Below are 18558 nucleotides of genomic sequence, written 5' to 3'. Positions count from 1 at the left end.
CCAACTCCAGGAGATCTGACACTCTCTTCTAGTCTCTGTGGGCACCCGTACACACACGTGTTCCTGGACACAGACAGACATGAACTTATAAATAAAAATAATAAATCTTTAAATAAAGAATTAGAAAAGGAGATGCCAGATAAGAACATGATCAAAATGCATTCTAGAATTAACTAAAAACTGTAACATCAACAGAAGCAGCACGAAGTTCTGAGGGAAGGTGTATATCACTTACCCACTGCACTAAACTTGACCACTGCCTCCTTTGAGAGCTGTACTGGTTCCCACAGAGCACTCTTGAGGAAAAGACAGAGTAAAAATAATGAGCGCATAATAGAATGTGCAATAGTATTTATACAAAGATTTCCTAAATGCGCAGGGCTGCTGGGAGATGAATGCTAGTTACCTCTCTGCTGTCTATGTAAAAAGTCACGCTTCGACTTCCTAGGTTGAAATCAATCCAAAATTCCTCTAATTTTTCATCTGCTGGTTTTCTCATCTGTGGGAGAATTTCAGCAAGTTATGCAGGAATCTCGTATCAAAGGGTGTGACTGAAATTATTAACATCCTGGAGCAGAACTACCAGCAGTTCCTAGTACCCGAATCCTGTGCAAATCAGCAACTGGGTCTCAGTCTCACGCTCCATTTCTGGGAAGATCCTATTGTCCTCAATACTTAATATTTAACTGTGTCACACAACTCTATCCACACTATTTTTTTTTCTTGGTGAAAATCAAGGGGGTAGGAGGAACCCGTTTTGTGCTGAAACGGTAGTAAACCACACTGAATAGAGATGGAAACTTCTAGCAAAAAAAAAAAAAAAAAAAAAGAAAGATACTGTGAGCAAACTAGTGACAATTTGGTGTCCAGCTGACCATCAGTTAGAGAACAGCTAACACTTGAGCTCAAATTACTTGTGTTTTTATCATTACAAAATAAAGACATACTTAGAGTGAAAATCAAGGATTCAAGCAATGTGATGTTCTGGAAAGAGTAGATGTCTTCTCTGCCCGACTCCCCACAGGCATCTGTCCAGAGAATCTATTAGCGATGCCCTTAATCCTCCCCAGAGGCTTACTAGACAAATGTCAGGGAGACCAGGCTGAGCACCACTCATCTGAAATACATAGACCAGAGCAGTTCTGACTGTGCAATGTTGGCATGTACAAAATGGGGAATGAACTTGCTCAGACAGGAAACTGACACTCAACCGTCTGAAGGGAATTTTATACAGTAACTTAAGTCTACTTGTGTTTTGCCTGTGCCTTGCATGAAGACAGTTGTGGGACATTTTAAGTTTCTTTTACACTGTATTGTGAACTTGTATGTGCATGAGTGCGTGTCATGGCATATATGTACAGGTCAGACGACAACTTGCAGGAGTCAGTTTTTCCTACCAGGCATAACTCAGGGACTGAACTTGGGTCATTGAATTTGGCACAAATCCCTTTATTCAATGAGTCATCTCCATGGCCCATCAGACTTTTCCCTTTATATGTTTGTGTGTGTGGTGGGTGAATGTACATGTGTGCAGAAACCAGACGACAACCTTGGATGCTGAACCTCGAGTGTCACCCACCTTTCTATTTTTCAGACAGGATCCTGGCCCAGTTTTCCCTAAGTTCTAGCTGGGTGAGTCCAGGGATCTTCCCATCTCCACCCCGTCAGGCAAGGAATTACAAGTAGGTACTACAGCTCCTAGCTTTAAAAACAATGGGATGATTTCTAGGGATTAAACTCCCATCTTCTTGCATGTAAGGCAGGTCCTCTTCTGAGTAAGCTCTGAAGTTTGATGCCATGGAGCACTCAGTAGGTCGGGGACTTTGGAGCATTTCAGACTCTCTGCATTAGATTGGTCAACCTTAAGTATTATGCCTTTATTCCCCCAGACTTGGATCAAACACCAGACCTACTATTCTCTAACACCTTTCTATTGAATAGGATTCTTTAGACATTTTTTCCTTCCCACCATTCCAGCTTACCACAGCAGCTACAGAGCTGAGGGAGGGTTTTCCCCTCAACACTGACATGAAAAGCTAGTGCATGACTGGAGTGTAAGAGCCAGGATTTAAGCAGATGGAAGCCTTCAAGCCCTGGCAAGAACAACCACACAGGTAATGAAATCTTAGGGCAGGCAGAGAAGGAGAAAGACATGACAGGCAAGCATTCATTCATCAAATTCAGCTGTGGACAGAAGGAACTTTGGGTGTGTTGCAAGTTGAGAAACTCAGCTCCAGAAACCGTGAAGGGGGTCTCTGAACCCGTGACAGTGAAATGATTGAAAACACTCAAGAAATCTCAGCTGAGTCATGGTTCTGGGTAAATTCGTGCACTTCACCTGGAAATTGTGATGCTATTGGTTGGAGCCCTTTCTTCTAGAAACCGAAGATGGGAAGAGAAACTGGTTAGCCTTAGACTCCAGTGTATACGGTAGAGTGGAAGCAAACACGGGGGCCACAGTGCTGGAGCCACATGGCACACAGCTCAGAAAGGTCGCTTGTACCATGTGTCTTGTGCTATAAAGCACAAAGTACAGGGACAGGAAAGTGGCCCAGTTGCTAGAAAAAGAGGGAAGAGTATCAACTGTAAGGGGAAAAATGAGAGAACCTTGACTCTCTGCTTTCTAGTTCAGACATGAGCAATGTTTCCTGCGAACAGGGAAAATGAAACAAGAGTCTGATACTTCCAGACAGTCTGAACTCTGAAATCCTTTCTCCCAGTACAGCCACAGACCCTTGAGCTTTCCGAAAATGCATCCTGGTTACGATGCAATCAGATCAGTTTGAAGGTGGAGTCACTAAGAGAAATTAGCATTCTTTTTTAAAGGCCTCTAAGTGCCCAGTGCCTGAGGAATGACACCCAGGATTATTCTGGCCTCTACATGTATGCATGTGTATTCATGAACATACATGCACAGGGGAGTGCTTGAGTACATGTGCACACACATGCATACACACACGCACACACACACACACACACACACACACACACAAAGTAAGTGGCCCTTTAGAGTACTGGCAGCAGGTCGGACATAACTGTATAAACCTAATAGAGTTTCATTCATACACCCTTTAGAATCTTTGGAGAAGGAGAACAGACAGACAGACAGACAGACAGACAGACAGACAGACAGACAGGCCTACCTCCTGATCATCAGCAAAAGCAGTCAAGCATGGGAATGAATAGACCCTGCAAAACACCTCACAATTAAAAATCAAAATGACCTGCAGACGCCTTATAATGAGTTTTCATGACTGTGGCATGCTGGGAAATACCCTATACACAGGATATGAGAGGGCTACAACTCGGCAAATAGAGACCCACTGTGGGGAGCCATCTCCTCTCCAGCAGGCAGTTTCTAAGTCAGGGTTATTAGCACCCATTTCAGAAAAATTACCTGATCCAAATCCTAGAGATCAGAGTGAACTTAGCAAATACTGTCTCATCACACACCTGTCTGTGATATGCCTATCCTTGAGCTCCTTTAGTCTTCTTAAAATTACTCTTCAAGAATTCCAGGAACTCTGGATCTCTGTGAGTTCGAGGCCAGCCTGGTCTACAGAGAGAGCCAGGATAGGCTCCCAAAGCTACACAGAGAAACCCTGTCTTGGAAAAAAAAAAAAAGAAATTCCAGGAAATCTTAGGATTGGAGAGATGACTCAGGGGTTGAGAGCACTTGCTGCTCTCAGAGAGGACCTGAGTTCAAGTCCCCAGCACCCACATTGAACCATTTATAACTCCAGTTCCAGGAGATAAAATGCCATCCAGGCACACATCTGCTATACATACATAAAGGTAAAACACTCATATATATATATAATTGAAAAAAATAAAACTAACAAACAAAACCCCACCCACTTCAGCCTCTTGTTTACTAGGACTATAGTTGTGAGCCATTATACCAGGGTCTTCCTAAATTTCTAATTAGCCACTTAGTTGATCCTATAGTCTCTTAAAATTAGAAAGATCCTAGATATTCTTTTAAGCACCAAACAATATCAGATTATAATTAGTCAAATACAATAATCCCAAAGACACTTGTTACCTTCTCTCGTCACCAAGTCTGTCATTCAGGAAATTGAGAAACTGCCGACAGTCCTAAAACAAGCAATGCAAGTCTTAAATTTAAGAGCACACTTTTCTTGATTACCTTCCCAACTGACCTAAATCTTCACAAGGATACACTGCTTTACATCAGCAATGCTTTGTGCCCAAAGAGAAGGCTGTGAGCGTGCCTCCTCGTGCCCTTAGTATTGCCTACCCAGCTGAGGAATACTCAGGGCTCACAAGTCAATGTGTGAGAGATTCATTTGGGCAAAGGAGTGGGCAAGAAAAACAGACCTCACTGATGAGTTAGAGCCCAGTATTTAACCAACTGATCTAGCACACACTTCCCGGTACCTGCCTAGCACAAGCCATACACAACCTATTTACTTTGGGTGATGTTGGGCCTAAAAAAGGCTCAGATGCAAGGCCCAGTGTAACCTCCTGAGCCTGGCTAGAGTTTGGCGACCTGTCTCTGGCCTGTAACCCCCACATGGGAGTGACTCAACAAGGCCTGATGTAAGACTGCCCCCTGTGTAGATAGATACCTGCCAGCTTGGTGGAAAATTATTGGCCCTAACTCCTCATGTCTCCTTACCCCATCCTAAGATTCCCATCCCCTACCTCAGCCCTATATAAGCTCGTGCCTATTGGGATAAATCGAGATCCTGCTTCGACAAATCTCCTGACTCTGTGTGTATTTTCTCCCGGTAACCAGGACGGGGGAGGGTCTGAGTTGTAGACACCTACCATCCCACTCAGCCCAGGGAAGAGACCTGCTGGACCGGCCCTTCCCCAGCTCTAACTGCTGGGAGGACCCAGCAGGGTGAATCATGTGGACCAGGTCATCTATGCCATATACTCCAAGAACAAGAAATGCCTCTAGAATTCTCCTAAGCAACAGTCATCATGACACTGAATCCACTGCCCTGACATTCTGAGGACAACGAGGCATGGGTCCAGATTTATCTTTATTTTTGTTTCCAAGGACTGGCTGCTGTAGGCAAATGTTTCTCACACTTCACATCTATATTTGGCCCTAAATAGACATGAGCAGCATAAGACTTTCATCTAAAATCAACTCGATAGAGAAGCTGATGGACCCAGGAGGTAGTTGCAGAGACGATTTTGGAAATGAGATAATTTACTCTGTTTTCATCATCTGCAGAGACAGATAAGGGGTGTCTGGTTGCCCACATCATCCCAGGGATTCTTGTTTTCTCTCCATGAATTTTCCTTGTGATGGATAGTTTTATATCAGGTTGACATAAGCTGAAATCATCTTAGACAAGGAAAACTCAACTGAGAAATTCCCTCCATAAGACCCATCAAATTTTCAGCTTGTCTCCTGGCTCGGTTTCCTCTAAAGAAGCCCTATATTTATCTTTCCACATGTCTCTCAAATATTTTGCAGGCAAGTCTGTAGGGGATTTTCTTAATATGTGAATGAGGTAGGAGGACCAAGCCTACTTTGGGTTGTGCCACCACTGGGCTAGTGGTACTATGTGCTATAATAAACCTTGAGGAACAAGCCAGTAAGCAGCACCCTCTATGGCCTCTGCATCAGCTTCTGCATCCAGGTTCCTGCCTAGCTTGAGTTCGTGCCTTGGCTCCCCTCTGTGAGCTGTGATTCGGGATATATAAGCCAAATAAGTGGTTTCTTTCTTCCCCATGTTGCTTTTGGTCATGGTGTTTCATTACAGCAATAGTAACACTAAGAAACTCCTCATTTTAAGGTGGAATTGATCCCACTTTGCAGATGAATACTAAGATTTCACTAGTCCTCACCTTGTTTACATTTGCAAACATCGCTTGAGTCAGGCAGGTGGAACTCTAATTTGAGGTAAAATTCAAACTCAAGTTGGCCAAAAGAAGCCTGGAATCATGACCTTTACATTTATAACATACTGCAACCTGGCTAAACATCTTCTGTGAATTGTCTAAGATACACAATATAAAGATTCAAATTTAGCACAATGTGAAGCATGTAATAATCCCAGTTACACAGAGGGTTTGATTAGAAGGCTTCATTAGAATGAACACTTGAGATGAATTTTACCCTTTCCTGGGACTCTAACCCTAATTTAAAGATATTTTGGAAATAATACAGAAAATGCATTAGCAATTGTAGGAGAAGGCAGATATACAACAAAGCTGAGAGCTATTTTTGTGCTCCTTAGGAACAATCCCAGTCAGCTAAACTTTCACAAAACAAAGACCCAACCACCAATCTCTGTGCTTCCAACTGCAGCCGCTAGGTGGCACACAGCATAACCACTCTAAGGTCTTCACCACTAGAGCGTGAATGCTGATGCCAGCCACCTGCAGCGGTCACAGCTTCTCTCTTCAAGGTTCCAATTCTTTGCTCTTTCTTCTCCAATTGTATCCCTACTCTTCAAGAGCCATTCAAAACCTCTACCTGCTTCCAAATGTTTTCCTTGCGGGACCTAGAAAATTTACAGTGTCTCCTGATCAGTTCCCTCTAAGGAAGCCCTATCCGTACCTTCTCACATGTTCCCCAAATACTTGTTTATATCATTTTCAAATTCCTTCACTGATGTGGGGAAACAGAAAGTTAAGATTGCGATCCCATCATACTTTAGATAGTGAGGGGCTGGGAAGATGGCTCAGGAGTTAAGAACATGTACTGCTATGTAGTACTGTGGTCCCCAGCGCCTCTGTCAAGAGGCTCACAACTGCCTGTAACTCCAGTTCCAGGTTACAACACCAGTTTCTGGCTTCCATCAGCGTTTGCACTCATACACAAACTTCTTCACACACCCGTACCCGTACATACATACACACACACACACACACACACACACACACACACAATGAAAAAATTTTTCTTCCTTAAGAAAATTAAATCTTCCCCTAAGCCTACAGCACAGCAAAGTTCTGAGAGGAACCTCACTAAATACTCTTATGACCAGAATTCTCACCGTCTCAAATTCCCGGTTCCTAATTTCTTTGAAAGCTTCAGCCAGGACTTTGTCATCAAACCACTGAAGAGCAAGCTCATTTCTCAGTGTTCCAACAGCCATCCTACACAATGCCTCTGATAGAGCAACCTGCTGGCTATAATCTAGAGATTCACAACACAGCAGACAACGTGACAAAGAATAAAATATTTAAAGTCAGCATTTGGTCTAGGGCTGAGGCACTCAGGGAAATGCAACAAGATGCATTCAGAGTCATTATGACCATCCAAAAGTATACTAAAGGATTGCTAGGGGGAAATATGAACAGTTTCAGATAGAGAACATCTCTAAAATACTATTTTTGGGAATATTGTTCAGTTGTAGAATGTTTGCCTAGTATGTACAAGGAGCTGAGCTCAACCCCCAAGTAATATTAAATATATATGTACATATATGCTTATATATGTGTACACATATTTTTAGGTTTTATATTTAAAGTATATTAAAATATCAAGTCAGAGAAAATAGCCTGAAAACAGTTGTACAACAAAAATAAAATCTCATTAAAGTTACAGTATTTTACTACAGCTACACTATATACTCAAATACCAAATAATTCTTTTTTTTAAAGGAAAAAAAAAAAAGGTCCTGTTGTAGTTCAGGATGGACTCAAATTCACTATGTAGCCAAGGATAACCATGAACTCCTGATTCTCCATCCCCACCTCCCAAGTGCTGGGAGTATAGACTTGTATCACCACACCTCGTTTGTGGGGAGCTAGGGCTAAAACCCAGAGCTTTGTACATGTTAGGCAAGCACTCTACCAGCTGAGCTATACCCAGAACCCAAACACTGAAAAGAGGGGTGTAATCCAATGGCTGACAAGGTAGCAGTCACCTAATGTTTTTAAATCTATGAAACAATCATGTAATTATTACGCAGATAAAAATGTTTGAGAATGAAAAGAACTCTGAGTGACAGACAGGAAGTGGGGACACGGACATAGAGGGCTTTATCTGTGACTCTGAAGGCTTTTACATAAAAAAATAATTTTAATTAAAGCACATTTAGTGAGACACTAAAATGTGACAAAACTGGCCAGTAGGTGTCTATTAACTGTTATGATTTTCAGCAGGCCAGAATCTCCCAGAAGTAAAAGCAAAATCTTAATTCCTATCTCCAAATGAAGCATGAATGAATCCCCATGCATCTCCTAATGCCCAATATTGTAAGCATTTAACATTCTAAACACTGCTTACCTCCCACAGTCAAGATCCTCCTTGCCAATTCTTTCCTGAAACATTTACATAAACTACATTTTACTGAGAGGAATATCAAGAAGTAAAGCCTTGTTAAATTAATAAGTTTAAAACCAAGATACACACACACACACACACACACATATATATTTGAAATCAGTATCAGAATTTCCACAATGTGCATATAAATATCTTTCAATGGAAATTTTCTTCAAGTACATATATTGATGACCAATATACATTTTAACATTTTCTTCTTTTAAAAATAATGTATTTAATTGTATTTTATATGCATTGGTGTTTCCCCTGCAAGCATGTCTATATGATGGTGTTGGATACCCTTGAACTGGAGTTACACACAGTTGTGTGTGAGTCACTATGTGGGTGCTGGGAATTGAACCCCAGACCTCTGGAAGAAGAGCCAAAGCTCTTAACCACTGAACCATTTCTCCAATCCCCTGACATGCATGAAATGAATTAGCTTCCTAAGATCTGTAGGTCTATTGAGTGATCTGCTTCTGAAGCTTGAGGTTTCTTGGAGTTTAGGTAGAAAGATTTTCATAACAGGGTCTTACTGAAGCTCAGGCTAACCTTGAACTCATAGCAATCCTCCTGCCTCAGCCTCTACAGGCATGAGCCACTTCTAGTTGTTCTCTTTCCACCAACCAGCAGCCCACAGGAGGACTCACCCTTTGCACATGCCCAGATCTCATCACAAGAATATCAGCAACATGAAAGAGCAAACCAGCATCTTGTCTCAGACTACCAGTCCTGGAGAAATGTTTGCAAGGTGACCTGCCTAGATGAGATCCAGGTCAGGTGGTTAAAGAAGATGCAAAGAAACAGCTCCATGAAAGCAAAGAGGAAGAACTTAAGGATGACAAATGCCTGAGCGATGCCCAAGAAAACACAAACATAAGGTTGATGGAATGAGAAAGACAACCCAAGACTTGAGAACAGAACTCAGTCAAGAGATAGAAACACAGAAGAGGACTCAAGCAGAAATGAAGATGGAATTGAAGAAAAACACAACAGCCCAACTAGAAAACCCAAAGGAAAGCTTTACAAGTAGAACGACTCAAGCAAAAGACAGAATAATGGGTCGCAAGGATAAAATAGAGGGTGTAGATGAAATAAACAAGGGGCATAAGTCTTTTTTAACACAGGAAAGGAACATAAAGGAAAGGTGAAACACTATGAAAAAAACTAGCTTTCAAATTATAGGCATAGATAAGGGAGAATAATCCCAAGTCAATGCCATGGACTGGATCCTTCAACAGGATCAGAGAAGAAAACACAGAGACAGAAGAAGAAACACAGCACACCACATAGATGAGAAAGAAAGTCCCCATAGCATGTCATAATAAAAACACCAAGCATACACAACAAAGAAAGTGTATTAAAAGCTGCAAGAGAAAGAAACACAAGTGGCACACAGAAGGAAACCCATCAGAATAACAGCTGATTTCCAATGCAAAGTATGAGATCCAGAAGAGCAATGCATTCCAAGGCCTAAAAGACGATGATAGCCAACCTAATATATATATATATATATATATATATATATATATATATATAGGCAAAACTATCTTCCATGGTGGAAGGAGAAAGAAAAAAAGAAAAAAAATGACATGAACAACTTTAAAGAAAATTCATGTCCAACAAACCAAATCTAAGTCAAATACCAGCATTATTTTGCGTTGAAGAGAGGAATGGGGCTGTGGAAAGAAATAGAAAGCCATAATTATTAAAAGACTAAATACCATTGAGAACCCTCAATTCACCAATCAAAAGACAGACTGGCTGAATTGATCAAGAAACAAAATCCATCCATCTGCTGCCTACAAGAAGCACATCTTAGTTTTAAAGATAGACATCACCTTAGAGTAAAAAGATGGACAAGAGAGCTCCATTCAAATAGGACCAGGAAGCAAGCAGGTATTGCTGTCCTAATTATCTGACAAAATAGACTGCAAACTAAAACTAATCAGAAGACAAAGAGGGACACTTCATTCTAACCAAGAGTACAGGTAGCCAAGCAGGCATTACTCTCCTAAACATATACACACCAAACTCAGAGGCACCCAATTTCATTTAAAAATCTACTACTGAAAGACACGGACTAGCATCAATTCATTAATAGTAGGTGATCCAATAGATGGGTTATCTGAAAAATATAGTAACATCAGGAGTAATCGACACTGTGTAGCAAATGGATTTAACAGTTACCTACAGAATATTCTATCCAAACACTAAACAATGCACACACATTCTACTTAGCAGGACATAGACACCTCCCTAAAATATCTACCATCCTGGGACACAAAACAAATCTTTACAGATTCAAACTGATTGAAAGCACTCCTGTATTCTACCTCAACACAACACAATAAAACTTAAAATTGATAGCAAACAACAACAAAAACTAGTAAATATACAAACTTATGGAGATGAGTCAACTCATTACTAAGCAATGAATGGGTCAAAGAAATCAAGAAAGAAATAACTTCCTGGAACCAAATGAATACACAGCACAACAAAACCTCTGGCACAGAGCCTTTGGAACACCTTGAAAACTGTCCTGTGAGGGAATTTGTGTCTCTAAGTGCCTACATTAAAATATCAGGGAAAAAAACACAAATAGATGATTTAATGATACAACTCAAAAAGTTGGTTTAAAAAAAAAAAAGAACAAACCAAATCTAAACTCCGACCACAGAAATAATTAAAATCAGAGCAGAAATCAATAAAGTAGAAACAAAGAAAATGATACAAAGAATCAACACATCTAAGAGCTGGTTCTTTGAGAAGATAAACAAGATTGACAGACCATTGGCCCAACCTACAAAAGAGAATTCAATTAACAGGATTGGAAAAGAATAGGGAAACACTACAACAGACACCAAAGAAATTCATAATATTAGAAGGTAATATTGTAAAAATGTACTCCATTAAGCTGGAAAAGTCTAAAGAAGCTGAAGCTTTTCTAGATTCAGCCAAACCACCAAAATTAAACCAAGAAGAAATCAATAATGTAAACATATCCTATCAAATAAGGAGACTGAAATGATAATAGAAAGCCTTCAGTAACAAAAAAAAGTTCATGGATAGATGGATTCACAGCAGAATTCTATAGACATTCAAAGATCTATAACCAGTCCTTTTAAAACCATACAAAGACCATAGAAACAGAAGGAGAACTTCCTCCTACAAAGTCAGTATTCCTCTAATACCAAAGTGAAGTAAACATACAAGGAAAACTACAGGTCAACATTCCTGATGAACATAGATTCAAAAATAACCAAAAAAAAAAAAAAAAAACTTTCAAGGAGGAAACAGACATACATCAAAAAATTATACACCATAATCAAGCTCTATCATTGAAGTACAGGGATGGTTCAACATACACAAGTCAATAAATGTAATAAACCACACAAATGGACTTAAAGACAAAAATCACAGGATTGTGTCAATAGATACAGAAAAGCTTTTGACAAAATCCAACATGTCCCTTCATGATAAAAATCCTGGAGAGTGTAGGGCTGAAAGAAACATACTTAAACATAGTAAAGTCTATATATAAGAAACCCACAGCCAGCATCATTCAAAATTTAAAACAAAAAAAGCTTAAAGCAATCCAACTGAAGTCAGGAACAAGACAGGGATGCCAACTCTCCCCACTCCTTTTCAACAATGTACTCAAAGTAATAAGGCAAGAGAAAGAAATTAAAGGGATACAAATAGGGAAAGAATTCAAGCTATCCTTATTTGCAGATGACATGAGAGAGCCTAAACATTCTACCCCAAAACTTCCAGAAATGATAAACAAATTCAGCAATTTAGCAGAATACAGGACCAACTTGCAAAAATCAATAGCTTTTCTATACACCGACAGTAAACAGACAGGAAGGAAATCGTGAACACACTCCCATTCACAATAGCCTCAAGAAAATAAAATATCTAAGAATAAACCAAATAAGGAAGTGAAGGGCTTCTACAAGGAAAACTGTAGAAGAAGGGAATAAAGATGCTAGAAAACTGAAAGACATCCCACGTTAATGGAATGGCAGAATTAACATTGTAAAAATGATCATTCTACCAAAAGCTATCTACAGATCCAATGAAATCCCAATAAAAAAAAAAAAAAAACCCCATCTCATTCTTCACAACAATAGAAAAAAAAACTATCCTAAAATGAAAGTACAAAAGATCCCAAGCTGCCAAAACCATACTGAGCAAAAAGAACAATGCTAGAATTACAGTTCCAGATCTTAAACTATATAACAGAGATAAAGTAATAAAAACAGCATGGTGTTGGCACAAAAACAGTCATGTAGACTACTAGAACAAAATCCAAGACCCAAACACAAGTAATTTACCTGTAACTTCAGACACTTAATATTTGACAAAATGCCAAAAATATAAGCTGGGAAAAAAATAAATCATCTTCAATGAATGGTGCTGGGAAAACTGGATGCCCAGTGCAGAAGAATGAAATTAGTCCTGTATCTAACATTGTGTGCAAAAACTAACTCCAAAGGGATCAAAGACCTAAATGTGAAACAATGAACTGCTAGAAGGAAACACAGGCAGAACTCTGCATTATATAGGTGTAGGCGCTCTATTCAGGAAATCCTTTCCATTTGCACAAGAGTTAAGACCAACAATGATGGACAAGTGGGACTTCATGAACCGAGAAGCTTCTGCACAGCTAGTGAAACAGTCACCCAAAGAAAAAGAAAGTCCACAGAATGGAGAGAAGTTACTATCCAGAATACACAAAGAACTAAAAAACAGTTTTAAAAAATCCCATTTAAAAAACGAGACCCAGGTTGTCAAAAGAAGAAAAGACTAGCTAAGGAATATCTCAAAAATGTTCATCATCTCTAACAATTAGGAAAATGAAAATCAAAACAATTTTAAGATTTCATCTTACTCTAGTCTGAATGGCAAAGATCAATAGAACAGCTGGCAACAAATGCTGAGAGGATGTGAAGAAAACCGCACCCTCATTCATTGTTGGTGGGACTGCAAACTGGTGCAGCCATTATGGAAATCAGTATGGAGAAAGCTAAAAGCTGAAAATAAATCAACCATATGACCCACTTATACATTGGAATAGGCCCAAAAGACACAGTATCATATGTAATCCACAGATATTTGCTCAGCCTCGAAAAACCAAAAGATAAAGAGTGGTGATTCTTACCAGTGAAGTCAAGATATTTTCTAATAAATAATTTAGCCAAAGTCACATCATGCATAGACTAGCACAATGGACAACAGAAAGCTGATGGGGGAGGTCCTTCTGTGTATGTTTGTCTTATTGGTTGATAAATAAAGTACTGTTGGCCATTAGGGAAGTAAGTTAGGTGGGACTAGGAGTCAAGGAGGATTCTGGGAAATGTAGTAAAGAGAAGTCTTGTGATCCAGGCAGAAGTGACATAGCAGGCCGACTCAGAATATAAGCAGGAACAAGCAGGATATCATGCTCTTCCTCCTCCTCTCTTCTCTGTGGAGCCGCCATGTGATCCCAGAAAGGGGATGAATTCTGTCAGCATCCTCCATAAGTCTTTATAAAATATATAGATTTAGAAATCCTAGTCATTGGCCAGCAGCACTGTACCTAATATAAGTCTCTGTGTTATTTTGGGCGCCCACATGGCAGCAGGGCTTGGGTGGTTTGGCAGAAAGATTTATCCTTACAGAAAATACCTGTTCAGTAAGCAGTACTTTTTCCTGTGGGTGGAATTCTGTTTGTGGCATGCCACAGGAATGGTCGCTGTCACCAAGATGTCCTCCTTGCTGGCTAGCCATCCTCATAGACATGTGTTGAAGTCCAAATTTCAAAACAGGTGTGTGTTTGCAATTCACTTCGTCTATTTTAAAACCTTATCTTCAAATGTCACATTCTAAGATCTATGTAAAATCTTATCTTCAAATCCTCAAATACCACATTCTAAGATTTATGTAGCCACAACTGGTCCACTAAAACTAAGTGACTCTATGTGTGTGTGTGTGTGTGTGTGTGTGTGTGTGTGTGTGTGTGTGTGCGTGAGAGAGAGAGAGAGAGAGAGAGAGAGAGAGAGAGAGAGAGAGAGAGAGAGTGGGAAAGCCACACACATACAGATGTACCCCTTGACATCCTTCCATAAGTCAACAATGGAGTTCACAATTAATAATCATTTAAGAAAGCATTTTGTCTCACAAATTCATTGCAAAATACAAACCAACAACAAAAAGAAACCCTGCACTGTTAAGACCAAAGCCTGGCAAAGTCTATCCTTTGGGCCTCAGTCCTTCCCAGCCTGCTGCTTGGTGAACTCCCAAGACAGCCGCTGAAGGAAGGAAGGAGGAAGGTGGGTGTGCCGAGGACAAAGAACAGCGCAGAGATTCGTGGCTCACACCATCACCTGCGCATGAGTTCACTTACATAAGTCTACACGTGCTTTCTGATGAAGTGAGCTTTCTTCTCTCTTCTCGGGGGGCTGCATCCAAAATGCTGTTCAAAGTGCTCAGAGCCTGCTCATTGGAAGGAGGGAGAGAAACAAAATGAAAACTCATGCATGCCTTCTCTGAGTTTTCCAGAGCAACCACTAACTTACTGTTCAGTTACAACTCACCTCTTGCTGAATGGAGGCCTTCACTGTGCCTTCTGTCACCAGGAATCCTAAACTAAGTATGAAGGAATCCAACATCTGGATTGTCCCTGAAAGCGCAATTGTAAAAGCATCAAATGGATGCTGGGAGGAGTGGGAACCGACTCCTATGCAGGAGGAGTACAAGCCATACAGCATACAGTGCACGAAGGACAGTCTAGGCAAGGGGCAGGTTACAGCCAGCTTCCAGCCACAGCAGCCCCCAGGCTATAAGCCACTTGCTTTTACAATTACCCACAAAGGACTGTGACAGCAGTCCAAGCAAAGTGTGGGGAGCCTCACTGTCACTACTGTAACCTGAACACAGCCACTTTCTGTCTATCATGGGCAATGTTCTAAGTGCAGGCACGTGGGCTGTGCTGTTTACATGGTTTATATGAACTTGTATTACATAATAATACAAATGTTATACATAATATACAAATTAAATGGCTATAAGGTCTATAGCAGTGAAGCAGGAACTTTTTTTTTTTTAAAGATTTTTACGTATTTATTATGTATACAACATTTTGCTTCCATGTATATCTGCACACCAGAAGAGGGCACCAGATCTCATAACGGATGGTTGTGAGCCACCATGTGGTTGCTGGGAATTGAACTCAGGACCTCTGGAAGAGCAGTCAGTGCTCAGTGCTCTTAACCTCTGAGCCATCTCTCCAGCCTGAAGCAGGAACTTTTAAATAAATTGGTCTTCAATAATGTAACACAGAAATTTCCTCAGCCATTTATACATTAAAAAAAAAAAAAGACCGAGAGATGCCATTTTATACATAACTAAATGAGCTACCTTTTACGGTTTTGTTTGTGGACTTTTATTAAGGTAGTAAGTAGAAATAATAGTGACCTCCACACAAAATAATGCCAGGTCAGAGTATAATTTTGGTAGGTTCAGATGTATCATCTCAATATGTAAGATATTTATCACAAAGTATATACCGTTTACCCCAGTACAACTCACACAATTGTAGGAGACCAAACCGGGAAATCTAAAAATGCGTCTTTAGTACAAATAAGCCACACTAGCATGAGCAGATAAACAGGGAAAAACAGACACTCAGCCAGACCTGGTACCCACCAGATTAGATTCAAAAGATCTAACAAAGCCCGGTTGGCCAGAAAGACTCTGTATGTGTCTATACGTGTCCCACTAACTAGCAAATGCCAAGAAAGTGACAATCACTGTGACACAGGAGGGCTGTGGTAGCAGAGGGGTAGCAGAATATAAATGATGAAATAAATTTGTAGAAAATTTGCATGAGAAAACACCAGGCTAAAATGAAAGTAGATATAAGTAAAAACAAAAGTGCAAATAAATCTTCAAGCCAGTGTAGACATTTAAGTCTTAAGGGTTTAATACATGAGAATCGTTGGAAAGATAGGGAAAAGCTGAGAAGGCAAGCTGGGAACAGTGAGGCAGCTCCTAGATTTACATCTCCAGGAAGCCACTGCCCATCATCCCCTACACCCCAGCACTGAGGGTCCCAAGAAGAAAGCAGTCAAGGCGGTGCTATGGTTTGAACATAAAATGTTCCCAAATTTCCTATGTTGAAGGTTCCCAGCCGCTAGCGGTGGTGCTATGTGAGTGGTCATGAGGGTGCCGACTCTGTGGCTACATTAACCTCATTGGTGAGTTGATAGCTCAGTGGGCTGTTAAGGGCAGCAGGGCAGGGGAGGTCTGGCTGGAGGAAATAGGCCACTGACGCATGTTCCTTCAAGGGTGTACATTGTCCCCAGCCCTTTGTTCTCTCTTTCCTGGGCACTGTAAAGTGACCTCCTGGCTACATGACTCTAATATTCTGTTTCACCTCGGGCCCAAAGAGTGGGGCCAGCTGACCACAGAAATCCCTGAAACCATGAGCCAAAATAAACCATTCTTCCTGTACACTCAGGTGTTTTTTGATAGCTACAAAGAAAAGGAAGGAAGAAGAGAGGGAGAGAAGTAAGGAGGGAGGGAGGGGGAGGGAGGGAGGGAGGGAGGGAGGGACAACTCAGCCATCTTACAAAAGTTACAGCCACAGCTGGGTCAGAACCACAGGGAAAATGAAGATACTTCAGGAGGTGGCACCCCAACAGAAGGAGGAGAGAACATGTCCTATTTGTTCCCTCTACCTTAGTTTTCCTCTACTAAATCTAGCAGTCTCAGTTACAAAGCAGCACTTTGTAACACCATGAGTGGAGAGGCAGACCCGGGAACAGGGCAGACCATCACCATCCTTGAGGGATGGTGCCTTGAGGGAAACAGGTTATGCCTACAGAACTGAGATATAGGGAAGCAGCAATGAAAACAATGTCCTCTGAGAAAAACTTGAAAGCTCTCTAAATACACTGAGCACTGGGGAGGAAGTGGGGTTAGTGGATAGTGCCAGGACTGAGAATTTTTGCAAATAGCTAAAACTGTCAAAGAGCAAATTTCCCCGAAGATTTTATTTCAGCATTCATGAGCCATGTAAAACAACGGTGTACATGCACACACTCATACCTTGTAAACATCGGTGTGCGTGCACACACTCTCATGTTCTAAACAATGGTGTGCATGCACACATACCTTCTGAACAATGGTACGTGCACACACTCTCATGTTCTAAACTGTGTGCACACACACCTTGTAAACAACGGTGTACATGCACACACTCACACCTTCTAAACAATGGTGTGCGTACACACAGTCTCATGTTCTAAACAACGGTGTGTGCGCATACACTCTCATGTTCTAAACAATGGTGTGCTTGCACACACTCACACCTTCTAAACCATGTGTGTGCACACACACACTCACACGTTCCTGTTCACAATTTCAATAACACAAGAGAACGAAGCAGGGCTATTGTGGAGACAGAAGGCAAAGCCTCCTGAACTTCAGTCAGAGATACAAATGCTCAAAAGTTCTGACCGTGCCCCACCCACACCCCAATGATACTCTCTTCAAAATTATATTACAGCAGTTGGAAACTGGGATGATAGTTTTCACTGCTGGTCTCACTGGATTTGAAATCATTTAGGTTGCATCTCTCTGGTGTGTCTGTTATGGTGTTTCTAGAAAAGATTAACTGGGGTAATCTTTTAAGTGGGTGGCACCATGCCATAGGCTGGGGGCCAGATCTCCATCACTCATCTCTGCTTCCTGGTCTTCTGAGATGTGAGTAAGCAGCTGCCCCCATGCTCCTACTGCTCATAGCTTCCTACCACCATGCATTCCCGGACATGATGGACTGCAACTCCTCAAAGCCTGGGGTGAAATAAATCTCTCCCTCTGTAAGCTGCTTTTCAATGGCCATTTATAGTCAGTGACAAAAAAATGTGGCTAATTCAGTCACCATCCATTGGGGAACATAACATCAGCTTGTTAACATCTTCTTAAATCCAAATAGCACCCCAGGAAAATGACATTTCATATTGTGATGGCCATGTGTTCTGGGATGCTCAAATATTCCAAGTGTGCCTTTGCTTTCAAGCTATCATAATTCAAAATTCCAAACTACACTTTAACTGGAACTGAATGAAACAAAACTTTGCCTTTTGGGTATTTTACTTTGTATTTAATGGAAAGACAAAGCTATCTTCATTGGCTCCAAAGTAAATCAATATCAGTTCCAAGTTAAATCAATTGTAGCCTAATCTTGCTGGCTTGTGTCTTAGGCAACTGTCTGCCGCTATAACCAGATACCTGAAGCTGGGTCC

At 40.9% G+C, this 18558-nt stretch overlaps 1 protein-coding gene across 1 annotated transcript in view; it reads right to left on the bottom strand.

Moving 5' to 3' along the window:
* Nucleotides 1–18558, bottom strand: part of Sycp2l (synaptonemal complex protein 2 like) — a 64080-nt gene that overhangs the window by 35644 nt on the left and 9878 nt on the right. The window contains 8 exon segments of the mRNA XM_035441728.1: nucleotides 236–296; nucleotides 407–499; nucleotides 3144–3189; nucleotides 4046–4098; nucleotides 6987–7129; nucleotides 8225–8259; nucleotides 14655–14743; nucleotides 14845–14930. Of these exon segments, the coding sequence (XP_035297619.1) occupies nucleotides 236–296; nucleotides 407–499; nucleotides 3144–3189; nucleotides 4046–4098; nucleotides 6987–7129; nucleotides 8225–8259; nucleotides 14655–14743; nucleotides 14845–14930 (606 nt within the window).

This window comes from Cricetulus griseus, chromosome 3, assembly GCF_003668045.3.
Source record: "Cricetulus griseus strain 17A/GY chromosome 3, alternate assembly CriGri-PICRH-1.0, whole genome shotgun sequence".
Taxonomy (NCBI): domain Eukaryota; kingdom Metazoa; phylum Chordata; class Mammalia; order Rodentia; family Cricetidae; genus Cricetulus; species Cricetulus griseus.
This window is presented reverse-complemented; position numbering and strand designations above follow the sequence as displayed.